General features: G+C 43.8%; 1 protein-coding gene across 1 annotated transcript in view; it reads right to left on the bottom strand.

Moving 5' to 3' along the window:
* MRPL1 (mitochondrial ribosomal protein L1) overlaps positions 1–20,775 on the bottom strand; it is a 41,690-nt gene extending 20,915 nt beyond the window's left edge. The window contains exons 1-6 of the mRNA XM_040324211.1: positions 20,652–20,775; positions 15,924–16,041; positions 8,292–8,565; positions 5,468–5,551; positions 2,939–3,010; positions 639–750 (exon numbers count right to left, since the gene is read on the bottom strand). Coding sequence (XP_040180145.1) covers positions 639–750; positions 2,939–3,010; positions 5,468–5,551; positions 8,292–8,565; positions 15,924–16,041; positions 20,652–20,682 — 691 coding nt within the window. The 5' untranslated portion in view covers positions 20,683–20,775. The remainder of the gene's footprint in view (positions 1–638; positions 751–2,938; positions 3,011–5,467; positions 5,552–8,291; positions 8,566–15,923; positions 16,042–20,651) is intronic.
* Between the last annotated feature and the right edge of the window lie 969 nt (positions 20,776–21,744).

The following is a 21,744-nucleotide window of genomic DNA, read 5'->3' as shown; positions in this document are numbered from 1 at the left end:
TAACTTCCTTAACAGGAACAGTGCGACTCTTGTTGAGAACAGAAATGGCAGGATCCACTACCCAGACAGACCAATTTTTTATAAATCCCTTTCCATAGGTTATAACTCCACAAGAGTATTGGAAAGACAAATAGGCTGAAGAGATTCTGGCGACACTAGGCAAATCTATTATGTGCCACATCAATATTTGAGCCCAGAGAGGAAAAAAAAAAAATGGCATGAAGCCTTACCCAGTTCATAAAATGCAGGAGGGGAAATTTCCTCTGCAGTATCCTCTTCTGCAGCCACCTCCCTCTCCTTGATATCTACCTCAATCCTTACAGTGCAGGCCCTTTATATTACAGTGCTCCTTTACAGTGCAGGGTGGGTTGTAACACTCCGCAAACCACCCGCCTTCCTTATATGACGCCACCCCCCACAGGGCCCTGAAAAAAGTGGCTACACCAAAAGCAGTCCCCGGTGCCACAAAGGTTGGGGACCACTGTATTAGATGATGGAAAAATAGTTAAGCGTATCCTTGCGGAAAAAAAAAAGATTGCAAAATCTTTTTGCAGCTGCTATCCACTACCAAGTTAAGCTGTATATAGTCATGCTCTTTACAAGGCTCATACTAGCACCAAGTTGGTTCATTTCCATACCTCTTTTGTTCTTGGGAAATTTTTTCCTCAGTTTGTTTTTAAGAAGATTCAGTTTTGGAAGAATTTCAGGTGTTGCTATATAGAAATCTGCTTGCACGTCATCATTCAGAATCTGCAAATACAGCATTTTATTAGTTTTGCATTTCATTCAAATTATAAATCTGGATAAAGTTTAAAGAGGCCCTGTCATCAGCTCATGCCATTTAATGTGACCACAGCAACGAGAAGTGCCAAATACCAACCAAGTCCAATTTTCCTTCATTAGATTACTTTCTTCAGGCTCCCTTCACTGCTTAAGAAATTGACAATTCCAAGAGTATATGACCTTTCCTTCCTGCTCATGCTCTAAAGGGTCTCTAGAACTGCCATCCTCTTTTCAGGTCATTTCTGTCCTTACAGTCTTTTCTGTTCCAATAAGTGGCGTAGGGAAAGTGCACTTTCATGTTTTACAGCTTTTGCATTTGGCAGAATTGTTATTCAGCAATGCCATTAGCCGAGGGCTGAAGAAAGCACAATAAAGATGCATTTAGCTAGCATAGTACTGTGAAGATGCGGGATCACTGTGCTGTATCACTTCATTGACAGAACCAATAGCTGCTGGAGCCACTGGCATCAGTGATGAGATGGTTGTGCCCAGTAGCAAACAGTGAGCTTTGTTTTAAAACCAGTAGATATTGGGGGAAAAGTGTAGACACCCTTTAGGAATCTGTTGGGCTTCATCCCCAGTAAGGTTGGCACTTGCTTCAGATTCAAGTACCTGTCAAAAACAGAAACATGAACCTGGCACATGCTGACACTGAAGGTGAATTGCCCATACTGGACACCCCTTCCCCAGTGTGCTCCCTCCCTGGCCACTATGTCTGTGGGCTCAGCGGAGACAGATGGGAAACTCAGACTAGTTTCCCATTAGGTCCTACTTGCATGTGACTTACAGTGGGCATATTACATAGCCAGTATTTAGTCTGATATAGTCTTATAACCTTTGTAATCCGCCCATCGCCATCCACTGTCAATCACAGGTGAAGCCGACCTGATGGAGAATTAGTATAAAAGTTCCTCATCAAGCTTTGCTCCTCACACAGGCCATGAATTTAAGTTGTTGGGTGGGTGGAGCCTGAAGAGGAACTATGAGACTAGTTCCCCAACTGGTCTGCCCTGTCTGACAGCAGATGGCAGTGGGCAGTGGGCAGATACTAAAGCGGCTTTAGTAAACTATAAAATGGTATGTACAGCGAAAAATAAAATACCAGCTGTCGGAAGTATGCTGGATGTAATGGAAAATAATTGTTTTAGGGTGAACCGCCGCTTTAAAAACTACCTGAATCTGAAGCATGTGTCAGTACTGATACAGAATTCTTTAAGAAATGGAGGTGCAAGCCATGTTGAAAGGCTATACTGGCAGAAAAGTGACGTTACTGCCTTACTGAATTTACCAGACTATTCTACACACAAGTACAGGTATTTGAGGTATGATGCCAGAGGAATAAAGTGATTGTAAATGCTATTTTTTTTTTTTTTTTTAAAACAAATATGGTATACTTGTCTGTTCTGTGCAATGGCTTTGCACAGAGCAGCCCCAAACCTCTTCTTGGGTCCCCCACAGCAAGCCGCTTGCTCTGGGGGTACTTATGCGTGCTCGCTCCCAAACTCCGCTCCGTGGGTCCATTGACACCGAGTGTGGCTTGGTCCCACTTCCTCCTCACTGGAGGTGATTGGAAGCAACAGGAGTCAGTGGCTCTTACTGCTGTCTGAGCCAATGAGGAGGTAGAAACACGCTGCTCTCGTGTACATTACTGGATCGAGATCAGTTCAATTTAAGGGTGGGCTGTGGGCAGAAGGATTTTTACCTGAATGCAGAGAATGCATTTGGGTAAAAAATCTTCTGCATTTAGAACCACTTTAAGGATCACAAACTGCTGGGGACAAATTCTTCTTAAAGGCCCAACAAGCCTTATGCCTAAAATACATCAATAGTATATTAACAAAGTTATACCAAACTGTAAACTTTGTAAAAGCATGCATTCATATAATCCTGAATGGTCATAATATACAGCAGTGGTATCAGGCTTCCTGAAATTCCCTTTAAAATTTCAATGGAGTCTGTTAGAGCATTTGGCTTTTGTTTAACATGGTAAAGCAGATGAAAATTAAGTATGAGAGGGCAACTGGCATATGATAAAGACGCAGTGTACTTTTATAATTGATGTTAATACTCTGTTTAAATAATTGCAGTAGGATCCTGCTAGTAAATCTCAGTTATGCACATATGGCATCATGGATTCTGGGATCAAAAATAATACCTCAGGAATGAGTTCAGCCCCTCCAACAAATGCAGCCCCATTGTTTTTTGCAGCTTCAATCTCTTCTGCTTTCTGTTAGAGGCAAGAGAAAAAAAATACATACAATTCAGATCTTGATTCCTGATCGACATTCGAGTTTCACCATTAAAGAATTTTTTCCTTTTACTTTCCTGTAATTCCAAATACCGACAGACAGCAGATGTAAATTCCAGCACTTCAGATTCCACATTCCTCATACCTTTCATATGCCAACTAAATGATTTTGCAAAACCAAATAGCACAGCAGCTGTGCTCTGCTACTGACACCAAACCACAGCACACCCTACATGCCCACAATGAGCAATAAGTAAAACTTTTTCCATTTGGAACAACCTCAAAGGCGGAGCCAAAACATGATGTATTTGGCAATTTTGGGAACAGCAATGGGGGGGGAAATCATTGCACAGGGGGAACATCCAACAATGCTAATAATCTGTGCAAGTGCAAAAATCAGGATGAAGATTCTGCTCATCCACTTTTACCAACAGAAACAGTCTGTGGCCTTTAAAAAGCAACAGCATGGAAAAAAAAAGTAAAATAAAAAAATTGTACTCGGTGAACTGCTAATGCTCTCCAGCTGTAAATAGGAAAGTCCACTCCGCTTACCTCAATTTGCCAAGGCGTCATTCACACAGCATTTTGACATGCTGCTGAGATTGACAGCTGCATGCCAAAAGCTGTGGGCGCCAAGCTCATACACTGCAATAGCAGGCTGTTGGTGGGTACAGCAGAGATCTGTCTAATCCAGGTATTTGCTCCCACTTCAAGCAAAACATTGCAGCTGTATCTGTGGCAAACTACGCCATGTCCGAACCCTCCTCCGCCCCCCTGCTGGGTTCTGGGAGACAGGTCCCAGAAGACAGCAGGGACCACTCAGAACGGGCAGCACGACTCTCGCATGTGCAGTAGGGAACCAGGCTGTGAAGCCGCAATGCTTCACTTTCTGAAGATGCCGGCGCCTTCACTCTGAGCTGAGGGACAGGTCAGCTTCAGGTGAGGACATCGGACGGCCTGGACAGGGTCTTTTTTTTTTTTTTTTTTTTTAAATAAGTCAGCAGCTACAGTATTTGTAGCAGTTGGCTTAAAAAAAAAAAAAAAGCGGAACTCTGCTTTAAAAGGATCAGTCTAACTTGAGCTAGTGTTATAGCTCAGGATAAACTATGGTGTGCTAAAATCACCCAACAGATATATCAGGATACCCAGGTACACAGTATCCGCTTCCAACTGCACCCAAAATTGGCAACCCTTGGGGGCTGGGAGGGGCATGGCCAGGGATGAGGCACAAAAGGAATTCTAACAGCGAGTTCTCAATGATGTCTCTAAACCCATAATGATAAAAGAAATAATTAGCCAATTTAGGAGATGTGGGAGGGTTGACCATTCAAGCCGTTTCACAAAATAAAATGTGGGGGAGGTGCAACATATTACCAATATGGCTCCATTTCTAAATAAAATAAACCTTTGGGTGCATATGAAAACCACCATTGTCAGTCAAAAGTGTCACATTTTCTTTTACAAAAAAGGTATTTATTGGCATTTTTAATAATTACACAGTGTAAGGAATTACTACACTAAGCGAGAGGTCAAAGCAAAGGCAACATAGGCCAATGACCACAGAGGCAGTTGAAGATAAGATCAATGCTGCAGCAACAGCCTATGGAGCCAGTGCAACCAAGATACAGATGTGCAGTTGCACAGAGGATTGCTCAAACTCTTGGGATTTGCACCTCACATTTGGTTGGAACCACCTACAACCCAAAAAGAAAGTGGTACAAGCACCAAATATGAGCTTGTGAGCAAAAAGTTCATGCAGACACAACAAAATTACGGGCGTCACTTGTTATCTCTTCGCAATCCTCTAATCTCTGAAAATGGTCAGCGACATCAACCTTGGTTGTTATTTTTTCATGACAACACAAAAGGGGAGCATAAAGACCTCTCAAAACGGTTGTAGGGAAAAAAAAAAAAAAAAAAAAAAAAAAAAGACTGCCCTTTTCCTACAAACATCATACCAGCTTTTGATGAAGGTAAATGTAAAGGGCCAGCTAGAAACATGTACAGCAAACATCTTTATAAAGCGTTCATACACAGTTTTATATAGAAAAAGGAATCATTAACGTTAAAGATTTTTCTACATAGCTAAACATGTGCATAAAATAAGCAGAGCTTATGACAAACCTCTTTATGTGGGTAATTGCCACATTTTTAATGCAAAAACGTCCCTAAAAGGCAAGGTGTAGTAATGACAGTGGTAACACTTGCAGAAAACTGAGGTGTTAAAGATAACAGTGCTGCATTCTGATTATATAGTTTAAGTTACTTATGAAATGTTATTTAGTAATTAAAATTCAAACTGGGGGTAAAAAAAAAAAAAAAAAAAAATGCATCAGGTGAACCACTAAACAAAGGAAATTAAATAAAGATAGCTGCCGATTTTATTTTCATCTCCATATAACCGAATTGTGCAATTTTCTGCTTCTTTGTACTTACCTCTGTAAACACTAAGACAGTGTTTAGTTCCTTCACAAATGGGAAAGGGAAGAGAACGTAACCAACAAAAGGATCCACTTTTTTCTAAACAAAGAATGCAGATGTCAAGATAATGCGTAGTATAGAAATCAAGTTATGTTATTGCCTTCTATTTATGTATGACAATTATGTCACATTTAATGCAATAAATATTATAAACATACATACCTTATTTAATGGTAGTGGACCGAAATGCAAATTTGGTGCCAAAAGCAAAAATTCAGGATGTACTTGGCCAAAATTGACAGGTTTGTCAAATATAAATATTTTTATAAATAGACTTTAATGAATACTATGAATTTAAAATGAATATGAATTTGTTGGCACCTTCTGAAAACTTAAAAATCCTGCTTGCTGCTTTTTTGGGGCATATTTGGCAAACAGTATCAAAAATGCACTTCCTTTAAAATGCATTAAAACGCTGCATGAATGCATCAAAAATGTACCCATGTTGCGTTTGATGCATTCAAGTCACATGACCTATGAAAAACACTAACGAAAAGTTTTGGGTGTTTTTAGCCGCCATTATCGGCACTTTTTTCCTTTCAGCACATTAAAACCCTATTTTCAGCGTCCGAAATTTAGGTGCATCACTAATCGCTGTTAAGCAGTCACATGACACTTTCTTGGCCTTTCCCTGGTGTCAGGGAAAGCTGAGGGAGGAGATTCTAGCACCCTTTTGATGTATGCTCTAAGCAGCAGAGGGTGTCTGGACTATGGGGGTTATTTACCAAAGACAAATCCACTTTGCACTACAAGTGCAAAGTGCACTTGGAAGTGTGGTCACTCTAAATCTAAAAAGGGGTAGATCTGAAATGAAGGGAAGCTCTGCCGATTTTATCATCCAATCATGTGCAAGGTAAAATGCTGTTTTCCTTGCATGTCCCCCTTGGATCTACAGCGACTGCACTTTCAAGTGCACTTGTAGTGCAAAGTGGATTTGCCTTTAGTAAATAACCCCCTATGAATCTGTCTGCACAGTGCTGTTGTCAGGTCACATATAAAAAAAAAAAAGGCTTTCAGAATAGAGAATCAAAATAAAGGATTATTGGCAACGAAGTGTTTTAAAGCCTATAACAAATCTATATTTCAAAGCAAATGTTTAATATTTTTTGCTATAACATGGTGTAGGCCAGAAAACAAATGCTCTAGATCAGGGGTGTCAAACTCAATTTCATTGTGGGCCGTATCAACATTATGATTGCCCTCAAAAGGGCCAATTGTATCCAAGAGTAGATGTCCAGCGCATCCCTTCCCCTTACAATAAATGTCAAGAGCCACCCCACAATCAGAAGTTGAGACCCTCACTTACACAGTCCACACCCCCCCCCCCCCACCTTATGCTGCTGCTAGGAAGATGGATGCATTGCTTGAAAGCAGAAAGTACAGGGTCTGGAGCTCTTCTGCAGCTGCAGGATAGGTGCAAGGGCCACATGAAATGGCCTGGAGGGCCTTGTGTTTGACACCTGCTCTAGTGCATGAGTGAGAATGAACAAAGAAAGTGTATTGGCAGATTATAATGATTTGGGTTTAAAGTGCCATTAAATCCAAATCACTACTGTACTTGGGTTTGTTGATGTACAGACACAAACTGGTACAGGCTTTTATAAACATTGATAACATTTTCACTCAAATAAGTAAATGTTTAGTGCCACAGTGTAATACAAATAAGCCAGTTACTTTTTAAAGTGGAAAAATAAGAATTACTAGGGTGTGGAGACCTTGTATAACTTGTCTGTCCAAGAGCAGTCTTTTTTTTCTTAATGTACACCACCTAGGGAACATGTAGAGTACACTCTTGGCACCTCTGTGGGCATCTGTAAGATGCTGAAAATAAATCTGGGTGTCGAATCAGTGGTAATCCACAATTGAGCAGGAGTTACATCAGTGGCAACCTAGTGGTTGGAGAAAGATGGGAGATGCAGTAGGCAGCAGAAAAGACTAAACGCGCACCTATATGGGTACTAGATACAGTAGTTGTACCTAGTGAATGATCGTGTCTACATTATATACAGTTTGAATGATTCCACCCATGGCCATCTACTTCTAAAATAGGTTTGTGTGTACTGACCTTTAAACCAAAGTCATAACTTGATATTGTTCAGGTGCTATGCAGCAATTAAAACCTGTCAGTTTATTTTTGACCTGCACTATTTGGAGCACTTTCATCTTTTTTCCATTGCTCTGTGAGTCCGTTGGAGTTCTCCATCTACATCCTGCATTGGAAGTCTTATCCATCCAGCTCCTGTGGCACTCATCCCATCCGATTGGAATAACCACCACCGTCTGGGGAGATCCTTTATGAAGTGATCAGGTCTGCTGAGACCACCAAGCATATGAGACTTACACCCTCTGGTAAGAGTACCTCATTATACCTACATCTACTTTGTGATGTCTTGGTGATCCCTTCAGGCAACTATATATTAAACAGTATACGTCAATGATTGAAAAAAATCACCTTTATGGACTAGTATTTCACACACCAGGTTGTATGATTGTTTCATTGATCCAGCACCACATTTATTGTGATACATGGTCTTTATATGGACTTTCACATACATTAAGCCTGCACTTTTATATCATTTTTGATCCAGTGTCACTACAACTATTGTGCGCAATATATTTTAGCGCTGCACTATTGTTCCACATATCTTTTACTTTGTGTGCTGGCTGCTTTTCTACATATTTGTTTGGTTTAGTGCAGTTTCTAACCCTTTTTTTCACATTTTGCTATGCAGCAATTGGCAACTGTTTTAATGTCAGATTAGTAACACACAGCAATTACCTTTTTTTCTAGCTTCATGTCCAGTTTGAGCTGGAGATACAATGCTTGTTCTGGGCAGGTAAAGTCTAACCTCTGGATAGTTTTTAGCATCTCTACTGCAATTTCTGGCCGGATAGCTTGCTTGGGATAGTATCGAGCAACATAAACATCATCAGAAGGTTTCCAGGCTGTAAAACCATAAGGCTTAAATTGGATTGTGTCTCTTCTTCTCTCTTCTATCTCCTCCTGTGTTATCATTACTTTTGGTTTTTCCTCTTTGAGCTTTTTGGCTGGTCTGCAAACAATGGAAACAGTTGAAAGCACTGAAATATGTGAAGCCAAAGCACTCATGGGAGCCCTTCAATACCCAATTCTGTTAAGGGACACAAATCTAGCAAGTCAAACATGCATTTTTTTTTTCTTCAAAACCAAACTCAGTGAAGAGTAAAGCTTTTTACACACAATCGGATGTTGTGATGGGAATTGTATGTCAACAGCCTGTTGGTGGAAAATCCTACCATTTGTACGCTCCATCGAACAATTGTTGTCGGATTTCAGACAGATGTTGGATGGCAGGCTTTAACATTTTCCATTGACAATGGTCTGCCTGGAAGCAATGCTCAAACACATTAGCAAAAGGTGCCCAAAGGGTGGTGCTAAAGAGCTCAACAACGTAGTAGGTAACCACGTTAGTGTTTGTTGGCCGACCATTGTGTGCAGTTTTTAAGACAAAATCCAGGCACACTCCCTTCGGACAAAAGTCTGACACTTTGTCTGTGGAAAATCCGATTGTGTGTACGAGGCTTTAAGCTCAGAAAACAGATTGAAAACTGTCAGTTCGGCAGGAACCGGCTAACTGTTGGCTCATGTGTACAGCCGTCGGTTCTACAGAAGTCAGTCTTATGACTGGCTTCTGTGAAACATGCATACTAGAAAGCCAGCATCTGATCAGTGTGTTCTGGGGGGGGGGGTCCCCAAGTCAGAACACACAGAGGGGGAGATTGTTGCACCAACATTGCTTGTGGGTTGAGAAAAAAAAAAAAAAATTCCAGGGATTACTATTGTCTAGAGATAAAGGGAATAACGTCTTAACTTCAGATGCACTAAAAATCAAAGTGTTCTGATCATACTCATGAACAACAACTTTACCAAAGACCTCTTGCTCTGGGATGGCGGACCTGCCATCCCAGAGCATCAGTGTTGTGAATGAAGCCGGCGGTAGGGGAAGCAAGCAGCTGCAGAGCAGCATAAGCTGATACTTCCTGTATAGTGCCGGCTCCTGTCACAGGCAGAGGGATACCAAATGCACTCTGCCTGCTACAGCAACAGCCGGCAATACCTGAATAGAAGACGATTATTAAAAGGTACGTTTATTACTAAAATCACACTGTTTATATGGGCATATCTGTTCTGCAATGGTTACTGGACTGCTTTCAAACTGATCCACAGGCACAGTGCACCAGCAGATTACCTGCACTGTGCCATAGACTTGTTATTACCGGCAGGTTTGGTGCACTTTGAAAGTACACTACACCTGCAGGATATAATATAAGTCTATGGCAATGTGCAGCAAACCTGCAGGAAAGCCACAGGTGCACTTCACCCGCAGTGTGGGTAAACTGCAGAGCATCAGTGTGAAAGCAGCCTTGAGCCCTTTACACGCAATCGGTCCGTCCCCTTCCATCTGGGTGGATCGGAGGGCCTATAGGGTAGAGTGGGCTGTGTCCGTGTCCTCTCTGCATATGCAGAGTGCACATGGACCTGTCATTCACCTGCTCCGCATATTGTGGCCCGCAACCGGTTACCAAGTCGGTTAAGTGGCCCTTGCTCTTCAAAAGGTTGGGCATCTGTGCTAAACCTTCCATACTCTACCTGAAAAATATTTTGGCTTTACATATCCTTTAACTTTTCCCTCACAGTGGCAGCCTCCTCCAATGTTTCCAGTCTTTCGCTACAATTCTTCTGAGCCTCACTTTAAGCTTGAATGTGGCAGTAATACTACAACAGAGATGAGCATGGCCTCATTTAGGTTTATGGGGAGCAAATAACTAGGCACAGCCACTGCCAGACACACTTTAAGGTGCAAGGCTGTAAACATTGAGGAAGTCACCACTGCAGTCAGAGTTAAGCAAGCATATTGGTGATAGGCTATAGCGTAGGTAAGGTCAGGGGTGGGGTGACGTGGAGTAGTTTTTTGTTGTTTAACCCTGATGCAATAGTTTGTAGCTGCAGTTAATCTGAAGGCCCCAACAAACAAGCCATGCTATAAAGTGAACATGGACTTCAACTAGAAGATAAAATTATGATTAGTCTCACCAATCAATGCTGATGTGTGGGAGGGAGCGGGCCATAGTGTTGACTTCCTAGCTGAAGTCAGTTTTGACTATAAAAAAGGGACCCACATTCCATGGCTCCCAGGGTGCTCCAGAAAAAATAAAAAGCTGCCGTTATGTTCTATTGAATCAAACTGCCAAGGTAATAACTTTATCAACACTTGGTTTGTTTAAAAAAAAAAAAAAAAAATCTGATTAGAACATGTGACTGCTGATATACCCGACTCTACTTACCCAATAGGTTCACACACTGTACTTTTTTACTTCAGTATTCTTGATGACTTAGGAGCCCAGGGGTCTCCAATCTATGTCCCTCCAGTTGTTCAGGAACTACAACTTCTATCATGCCTAGTAATGTCTGAATGTCAGTTTTACAATGCCTCACGGGACGTGTAGTTCTGAAACAGCTGGAGGGCAGTAGTTTGAAAATCCGAGTCCTGATCATATAAAATGCTGCATTATTAAACGCTTGCCGACCGCCCACTGTAGTTTTACGTAGTATAACGTGATTTTGCATTGTGGCCACTAGGGGCGTGCGCGCCCCCTGGTGCCGATGCGAGTGCCTGGCGGGCGCAATCACCGCCGGGCGCTCATTACAGAGCGGGAACTGTGTGTAAACACACAGCTCCCGGTCCTGTCAGGGGGAGAAATGACTGATCGTATGTTCATACAATGTATGAACAGCGATCCGTCATTTCCCCTAGTTAGTCCCACCCCCCTCTCCCCTTCAGTTAGAACACAATGAGGGAACATAATTAACCCCTCGATTGCCCCCTAGTGTCAACCCCTTCCCTACCAGTGACATTTTTACAGTAAAAAAATGCATTTCTATAGCACCGTTCGCTACAAAAATGCATCGATTACTGTAAAAATGTGTCAAAAGTGTCCGCCATAAGGTCGCAGTACCGATAAAAAAAAAATTACGCAGATCGCAGCCATTACTAGTAAAAAGTTTTTTTTAATAAAAATGCCATAAAACTATCCCCTATTTTGTAGACGCCATAACTTTTGCGCAAACCAATCAAAAAAAGCTTATTGCGATTTTTTTCCTTACGAAAAATATGTAGAAGAATACGTATCGGCCTAAACTGAGGAAAAAATTGTTTTATATATTTTTGGAGGATGTTTATAGCAAAAAATATAAATTTTTCTCAAAATTGTCGATCTATTTTGGTTTATAGCACAAAAAATAAAAACCGCAGGAGGTGATCAAATACCACCGAAAGATCCATTTGTGAAAAAAAAACGCCAATTTGGTTTGGGAGCCACATCGCGCAATTGTCAGTTAAAGCGACGCAGTGCCGAACCGCAAAGCTTGGCCCGGTCATTGACCAGCAAAATGGTCCAGGGCTGAAGTGGTTAAATACCATTTTTTTACTATGACTTGCAACAAAATTGGATCACATTTTGTGAAGCCTTCATGCAAAAAAAAAAAAAAAAAAAAAAAAAAAAAACTACGAAGGATTTATAAACTGTATGTTATGTTTAGAGGTCGACCGATATATCGGTCGGCCGATATATCGGCCGATATTTGGCCGTTTTTAAGAAATCGGCATCGGCCGATTATTGTAAAAAAATCGGCCGATTTTCGGCTGCCGCGCTAAAACCCCGCTCCACCTACAGCAGCACGAGAAATGAATCCTTCAGCCACGCTGCTGGTAGCCTGCGCGCCGGCCCCGCCCCCCCTTACCTCGGCGGGCTGTACTGTAGCAGAAAGCAAACTTGTCACAAGCCCGAGCAGCTGCAGTACAAGTTGTCTGCGCGAAGAGATCACAAAAGCTTCCTGCATGCTGGGACGTTGGCGGGATTACTGAACATGGGCTCCAGCCGTAGCCTAGAGCCCATGTTCAGTAATCCCGCCACCGTCCCAGCATGCAGGAAGCTTTTGTGATCTCTTCGCGCAGACAACTACTGCAGCTGCTCAGGCTTGTGACAAGTTTGCTTTCTGCTACAGCCCGCCGAGGTAAGGGGGGGCGGGGCCGGCGCGCAGGCTACCAGCAGCGTGGCTGAAGGATTCATTTCTCGTGCTGCTGGAGACTGGGGTAATGTACAGTATTCCTATCATCTCTGATAGGTGCCTCGGCTCTCTAGTGATTGTACTCCAACTCACGTGGGAGCTCACAGGTGTCATCCAATGGGCAGTGCTGGAGGGAACAGTGTGTACATGTCAGAGCACACCCCTCTCCTGTATACACACTCATTTTATATATATATATCCATCCCCACCCACGGCCAGCTCCATCCATCCACCCCCCTCTACAAAGCATCTCCCACCCACGGCCAGCTCCATCCATCCATCCCCCTTCACAATGCATCCCCCACCCACGGCCAGCTCCATCCATCCATCCCCCTTCACAATGCATCCCCCACCCACGGCCAGCTCCATCCATCCATCCCCCTTCACAATGCATCCCCCACCCACGGCCAGCTCCATCCATCCATCCCCCTTCACAATGCATCCCCCACCCACGGCCAGCTCCATCCATCCATCCATCCCCCTTCACAATACATCCCCCACCCACGGCCAGCTGCATCCATCCATCCCCCTTCACAATGAATCCCCCACCCACGGCCAGCTTCATCCATCCCCCTTCACAATACATCCCCCACCCACGGCCAGCTCCATCCATCCCCCTTCACAATACATCCCCCACCCACGGCCAGCTGCATCCATCCCCCTTCACAATACATCCCCCACCCACGGCCAGCTCCATCCATCCCCCTTCACAATGCATCCCACGGCCAGCTGCATCCATCCATCCCCCTTCACAATGCATCCCCCACCCACGGCCAGCTCCATCCATCCATCCATCCCCCTTCACAATGCATCCCCCACCCACGGCCAGCTGCATCCATCCATCCCCCTTCACAATACATCCCCCACCCACGGCCAGCTCCATCCATCCATCCATCCCCCTTCACAATGCATCCCCCACCCACGGCCAGCTGCATCCATCCATCCCCCTTCACAATACATCCCCCACCCACGGCCAGCTTCATCCATCCATCCATCCCCCTTCACAATACATCCCCCACCCACGGCCAGCTGCATCCATCCATCCCCCTTCACAATACATCCCCCACCCACAGCCAGCTCCATCCATCCATCCCCCTTCACAATGCATCCCACGGCCAGCTGCATCCATCCATCCCCCTTCACAATACATCCCCCACCCACGGCCAGCTCCATCCATCCCCCTTCACAATGCATCCCACGGCCAGCTGCATCCATCCATCCCCCTTCACAATGCATCCCCCACCCACGGCCAGCTGCATCCATCCATCCCCCTTCACAATGCATCCCCCTTCACAATGCATCCCCCACCCACGGCCAGCTGCATCCATCCATCCCCCTTCACAATGCATCCCCCACCCACGGCCAGCTTCATCCATCCATCCCCCTTCACAATACATCCCCCACCCACGGCCAGCTGCATCCATCCATCCCCCTTCACAATGCATCCCCCACCCACGGCCAGCTGCATCCATCCATCCCCCTTCACAATACATCCCCCACCCACGGCCAGCTGCATCCATCCATCCCCCTTCACAATGCATCCCCCACCCACGGCCAGCTGCATCCATCCATCCCCCTTCACAATACATCCCCCACCCACGGCCAGCTGCATCCATCCATCCCCCTTCACAATGCATCCCCCACCCACGGCCAGCTGCATCCATCCATCCCCCTTCACAACACATCCACCGCCAGCACCATCCATCTATCCCCCTCCACAACACATCCCCCACCCACACCCAGCACCATTCATCCATCCCCCTCCACAATGCATCCCCCACGCACAGCCAGCACCATCTTTCCCCCTCCACAACGCATCTCCCACCCACGCCCAGCACCATCCATCCTCCTCCACAATGCATCCCAATCCAAAAATCGGCCCAAAATATCGGCCGCAAAAATCGGCCTCATATATCGGCCATCGGCTGCCCCGATTTCTAAATATCGGCATCGGCATCGGCCAGAGAAAAACCCATATCGGTCGACCTCTAGTTATGTTACATTATAATGCTTCTTTGGGATCATTTAAAGGCCAAATCTGGACGAGGTCTGCTACAAGCCTCCTCCCAAATCTGTATTTTATACTTACCTTGTCTAGAAAATTTCAGACTAGTCACATGATGCCAGTGTCCTCTTCCTCACTGCTTTTACTTCAGGCTGGGTGGTCCCCAGTTATGCATGCAGCAGTGCCAATGATTTCACATCGAGGACCACTAGCCATGTACTATTACACAGTGAATGTAGGGTGCTTGGATAATGTCCCTTTAGGAGACTGACCCAGGACACCCGGCACCCACAGTATGTTCTGTTTTCAACCAGAAGTTAGCTAAAGTCTGTAGCAAAAAGATTAATGAAGAGGACAAAGCAAGATTGAAGGTGTGTATTGAAGCCCGAGTCGCTGCAGGACAAACAAAAAACTAGGCCAGAATAGGGCTTTAAAACCATCATGCCAACAGCAATGAGTGCATATAAAACTTTTGCAGTAGGTTTTGTCCTTCCAGTGGTTCCCAATAGTTCTTAAAGTCAGTAATTACATAGCTATAATGTGCGCCCCCCCCCCATATTATAGGGCTGGAGCATGCTGACAGGTTGCTCAAGCCCCAGCCCTGTCATGTGTCTGGCAGGAGAGGAGCCCCAACTGTGCCGAAGATCTATGATGGATAAGGAATCTTCAGTGTCCAACATACTTCTGCACTTTAAGCCCTCAGGCAGGCATGTAAATAAAGTACCTACACATATTCCCATACCATGTAGGGCTCCCTGGTAAGCACATTGGGAACCAAGCTAAATATCAATCAGTATTAACAGACTGTGTAAAATGGGTGATACAAGCAAATGTGCTTAGATAGCCATAAAGGCTTTAGTATAATTTTAACAAAACTCCCCTTTTAAACACTTTGTGCACCTAAAGCGGGCGTTTACCCGAAAAAAAATTTTTAACATTAGATTGATGCTCATTTTTGTCAAGGGGAATCGGGTATTTTTTTTTAAATCGAAGCAGTACTTACCGTTTTAGAGAGCGATCTTCTCCGCCGCTTCCGGGTATGGTCTTCGGGACTGGGCGTTCCTATGCGATTTACAGGCTTCCGACGGTCGCATACATCGCGTCACAAGAAGCCGGTCGGTGCGGCTCTATACAGCGCCTGCGCACCGACGTTTGGCTACTTTCGGAAAATTGTGACGCAATGTATGCCCCTTGACAAAAAGAGCATCAATCTAATGTTAAAAATTAAGTTTTCGGGTGAACCTCCACTTTAAATGCTTTACAACTTACACCCAAAAATATAAATTCTGAATACTTACCTTTTAACACCTGGTGGTATTACATAGAATCTTAAAGCTCCCCAGTTTGTTTTAGAATATGTAGATGGGATGCCAAATCCTGGTGGCTTCACAAAATGCCTGCGACAGCCATGGACGACTAAAAGACAAAGACAATACTATACCAATGAAGGTTTCTGTATGCAGAACATATGATAAAATCCATTTACATATAATATGACTTTACGTAAAGGCAGCAGAATATTTCCGCTGCCAATCATATGTTAAAATTAAAAAGGTGTCTGGTACATCTGACAGGTAATGAGTACATCAAACAGCACCTTCATTCATCTTATGCCACATCAGGGAGCCAGCTGCAAGAACCAGGAAGACATAGCTGGCTCCCAATGATGAAGAAAATTAAGAAGGCGGCACAGGACAGTATTGTCCAGCAAGAAGGAAAAGCACAACGCAGGATTCACTGAGCATATAAATTTGCTTTTCCTGGATAAAACAAGCATTAAAGGGGTTGTAAAGGTTTGTTTTCTAAATTGGTTCCTTTAAAGCGGTTGTATACCCTCCGGTTCTAATTTAACCATGCATATGGTTTTGAATATCAAACAGTTCTAAAACGATCGAGCGCTATGGTTTGAACTACAATCTTTTACTCACTGTTTTAGAGATGATCGTGTAAAATCATTTCTGCTGTTATATCCGCGCTGTGTTAGTTGTGGTCTTGAATGTTTAGTTCCCTTTCTACTTCCGCCCACAGTTTCCCGTGCGTGTTTATCTGGCACTTCCCTTTAGTTCTCCTTATTTGATAATCGCGCCGTCTGTCTCCTTTAGCCGTGTGACGTTGGAGTCACATGGTAACCATGATCCTCTTGGGGGTGAAGATAGCTGCCTAACCATCGCGGGATGTCGGGGCTGACGTCAACAGGAAATGACGCAGCCCCGACATAAACAGAGAATGTATCCGGACGGGTCTCGGCTTGCGGGATTTAACAATGATACGGCGCCTGCGCATGTCTACGTCATCACTCGGGAATACAGCGATTTATAGGGAAACAATGCAGGTAGGCAAAAATAACACACTGCATGTGATTAAGGAGATTAGGAGACGTATTTAAATGTAAAGTAAAATTTTTGGGTTTACAACCACTTTAAGCTAGTGCATTGCTGGTTCACTTGCCTTTTCCTTCCATTTCCCTTTTAAATGTTTTTTTTCCCCCCCCTTTGTCTGAATTTCTCACTTCTTGTTTCTCCTAAGTAAGCTTTCCACCATCATCCGAGCGGTGGAAAGTCAGTCAGAACAGCTTACTGAGGAACAGGAAGTAAGAAATTCAGACAAAGAAAACAATGGGGGGGGAAAAAAAAAAAAAAAAACACATATAGAAGGGAAATGGAAGGAAAAGATTAGTGAACCAACAATGCACTAGCTTAAAGGAACCCATTTAGAAAAAAAAAAAAATAAAAAAAAAAAACCCTTTACAACCCCTTTAAGGGTTCGTTCACATTAGGGCAGCAATTAACGATTATTTTCATAATCGATTAGTTGGCAGGTTATGGTTTTGATTAATTACCTTTAAAAAAAAAAAAAAAAAAAAGTGGGTTGTATAATTAAGTTAATATGTAAAGTAAAAAAAAAAAAAAAATATGCAGTGGTAAACAAAAATAACCAACTAAATGATTAGGGAGCAAAATCTCTAATCCACTCTGAGAACAGTTTAGATATACTGTATATACTGCTAGAGGGTGAATCTGGTAAATATCATTAGATATTAGAAGTGGAAAAATTCTTGGTCAAAGGAATTTTCAGACTGTAAGCGTTTTTTATTCAGAAATTACGTTCATTTTAAAATTGGATGTTAAAAGCAAGTGAAAATTGCAAACATTCTTTCAGCGAATGTACAAAGATCATTTGTATTAATATTCGTCTGAAATTATTATGTGGCCAGCATAAGGCTCAGTACACACGTATGCAGTTTGCGTTTGATGCGTTTCTGCAGTGTTTTGCTGTGCAGTTAGATTTTTGCGCACGTGATTTTGCTGCGATTTGCGCGTTTGTTGAAAATGTAAGCTGAAGAATCATTAACTAAAAAAAAAAAAAAAAAAAAGTTTACCTGCGGAAAAAATTTGCATTTATAATTTTTTAGTTTATTAGTCAGCAGCTACACTAAGTTTAGCGGCTGCCTTTTAATAAACAGACACTTACCTGTTCCACTGTCCAGCAATGCAGCCGCATAGAGCCCCGCTCCTCTCCCCCTCTTTTCAGCACCTCCATTGAAACTGTGGGCACCCAGCAGCTTCATGGCCAGGCGTGCACTGCACGTGTTGCGCTCTCCCAGTGGACAGGCAATCTTCTGGGACCTGTCACGTTTCCCATTAGATTGCTGAGAGGGAGGGGCCAGCTAGGGGGAGAGCAAGACAGGAAGTCCCACATTTAAAATCAAGCACCCCCCCCCCCCCAAAAAAAAATTCAAATGTGGCATGTAAGGGGGGTGAGGAGTGCTTAAAGAAGAGGTTCCACTTTTGGAAAGGAACTCCACTTTAATGATCTTCTGTATTGCAGGATCCCTCTATCCCCCTCCTTATAGTTACCCGAGCCAGCGATGTGCACAAACGCAGCAGGTCTTGACTGTCTCCCTCCTCATTGGGCATCATTGGCTGCTGCTTATGAAATGCTGTGATGAGGGAGTGGGGGGGGGGGGGCGGAGCCAAGTCAACGAATGCAGACAGGACAGCACAAGCCTGCATGAAGGTGACTTTCTATGGGGACAGTCGCCGAAGGGGGGAGCCAAGCGCACCATTAGTGACCCGAGAAGAGGAAGATTGAGGATAGGAAGTCTATATATTTTTTTTTTCTTAAAAAAAAATTAACAGAAGCTTTAATGTTATATGAACAGGATCAGATTAGATGGCCCCATAGAAGAGACTGGATGGTCCCATCAGGTCTGGCTAAAAAGCTGACAGGGGGGGGGGGGGGGGGGGGGTGGGGGGGACCCAATTTGATTGCCTGTGTAAAAAGGGCCATAAGGAGGTAACATGCTACCTCTCCCATGCCTGTTTGAAGAGAAATTTTTAGACTGAAATCCCTCTATCACATCCCTTGACAAAGTTGCAGCATATTCCCATTAATATGGGACATGGTGCCTGGCAGTATCCCCTGCTTGACACACCCTATTTGTTTGCACCATAAATCACAGCTTTGCATCTGAGAACTTATATAGGTCTGTCCAGCAGCTAATGCCTGGTTAAACAAATGGTTGAGGAGAGATAAAGATGTGCCACACACACAGAAAAAATTATGTATTTTCCTGGTGGCTCAAAGGCAGCTTACATACACATATGGCATGGATGTGGCCGGAGCTACCAACCATATGTATGCTGCCATGGATAGGCATCAGGAAAGGAAAATTATGACAAGGCAAATATTTTGTTTTTCATTCTGGCTCCTGCTGTGAACAAAAACACCTGCCAATCAATGAAACATGCAATAATTAAAAAAAAAAAAAAAAAGAGCACAATGCTGCAGTGTAATGTGTTCGAAAAAGGGATGTCAATGCTAGAGATGCACCGAAAACTCAGCCACTAAACTATGGACCAAAAATTGCAGATAAAAAGGTGCCATAAACGCACACAATTTTACCAAGATTTTACTGTGCTTATGGTGTATTTTTAATACATTGTGTGTCTCAAAAAAAAATAACACAGGTGCGTTATTGATGCGTTCTTGCTACATTTGCAATAGGGAGGTGCGTTTTTTTTAAGAGATTTTTTTTTTTTATATCTTACCATGTTATACTTGCCTCCACTGTGCAGCTCATTTTGCACAGAGTGGCCCCAACCCTGGTCTTCTGGGATCCCTCAGCTGCTGTCTCTGCTCCTCCCTGCAAGAACTAAGCCCCTTCATGGGAGCTCTCGCCCATGGGGGTTAGTTCTTGCGAGCGTGCTCCCGTGATACAGCCTGGCGGCCACAGCCGCTCAGCGTTTCACTTGGCCCCGCCACGTCATTGGACGTGATTGACAGCAGCGCGAGCCAATGGCTGCGCTGCTATCAACCCATCCACTCTAGCCAATCAACAGCTAGACTAAGCGGAGAAGAGGACATCGGGGGCGAGCACAGCAGATGAACGGGCTCAGGTAAGTAAAAACGGGGGGGGGCTGTAACTCAATTTTTTTTACCTTAATGCATAGGAAGCATCAAGGTGAAAAAACATGAACCTTTACAACCCTACAACTCCTTAAAAATTTAGCAAGCACAACGGACCAGTGTGAAGAAGTACATAGAATTTAAAACAAATGCATTTCTCTTGAACTTTTCTTCTGCCAAAGATTACAATAACTTGACATTCACGATATTATTATTAAAAAGGCAATACACACACACACACACACACTTTCCCCATTTCAGCCAAGTGCATCCTAATTTTCAATACCAAAATGTACATTTCGGTACACCTTTAGTGAATGCACATCAACTCAAGTACAATTAGCACATGTCAACTCATGCTAGATACAGCAAAGGTTGCATGAATTCAGCCTCACTGACCTGGGACAAAACAATCCTAATCTCACTGCCTTTACCAAGTCAGCAACACAGATGATTAAAGCCTGAGGGTGAGTAATAGCAGCCCCCTTGAGCAGGTTTCCTATGAGAATACAAACATAAAAGCGATGCATGGTGGAGCTATTGGTTCTATGTAGAGAGCAGCTGCTGTTCTGCACAGTGATAACATGTGCCTTACTGCTACAGAGGTGGCCACTGACCTGTACGCAGGCAGTACATGGAAGCAGCCATGACCTAGAGGCTGACTGACACAGGGAAGGAAGGCGTAAAGCTGCAGTGCAGGAAGACTGTGACCTGGGAACCGGAAGAAGAACTCTCACACTCAAGTGTCACACTATTTAAGGTCCGTGTGGAAACACAAACCGGAAGTCAGGCACGTACAACGAGCTCACTGCAATTATAGGACAACGAGCGGCTGGTGTGTACGTGTGAAGGCTAGAACAGTAGTGTACCTGTTATTGTACTGAAGTAGCTATAGCAGCTCTTCTGCTCCTGAAGACCTGGGTCCAACCGATTAGTGATAGAGGGAACACAGAATTATTTACTACATTTGTATGTGATCTGCAGGGAAAGGTGTGAAGATTTCACCCAGGGAATGTCGATGGTCTCTAGAATTTTTACCATCTGTAGTATAAAGTTTACACTATAGGCGTTTACAGTCATTCAAAAGCAGAAAAAAAAAACATTGCATGCTAAAGATAGAAACGCTTTGGTGGAAAAAATGGTAGACATGCCTAAAACGCTTGTAAACGTGAGGATATGCTTGCGATGGGTTCGGATCGAGCCCTATGATTGGCACTGCACGCTGCCAATCATAGGCAGCATGTATATGTGCAGCTGCTGGTCGGGAAATGCCTCACTGCCTACACGACCCCATTCACACCTGTGTTTTGTAGCTTGAAGCTCAAAAACTCTGGAGGAGAAAAAAATCAATTATTATCTATGGAGATGGTTCACATCTCTACTCCAAATCGCCTGAAGCTCAAAAAAGTTCTGGAGCTTTTTTTATAGCTCAATTCAGGCAGATTTGGGCGTGTTTTTGCTTTTTACATTGGTGACCTGTACAAAATCGTGCGACTTTCATGCCTAAAAACGATACGCTCAGGTGTGAATACAGCCTTATGCCCCGTTCACACAATCCTAAAATCGGACGAAAAATACTGCTTTTGAAGCAATCGTACCATAATCGGATCGTTAGTACAGCGCTTTTAAGAGCCGATCACGACTGTTCAGCCAATATTATCAGATGGGACAAGCACGAACAATTTTCTCATATGATACCAGATCGTACAC

The sequence above is a fragment of the Rana temporaria genome, chromosome 1 (assembly GCF_905171775.1).
Source record: "Rana temporaria chromosome 1, aRanTem1.1, whole genome shotgun sequence".
Taxonomy (NCBI): domain Eukaryota; kingdom Metazoa; phylum Chordata; class Amphibia; order Anura; family Ranidae; genus Rana; species Rana temporaria.
Note: the sequence above shows the minus strand (reverse complement) of the source record. Positions and strands in the feature narration are given on the sequence as shown.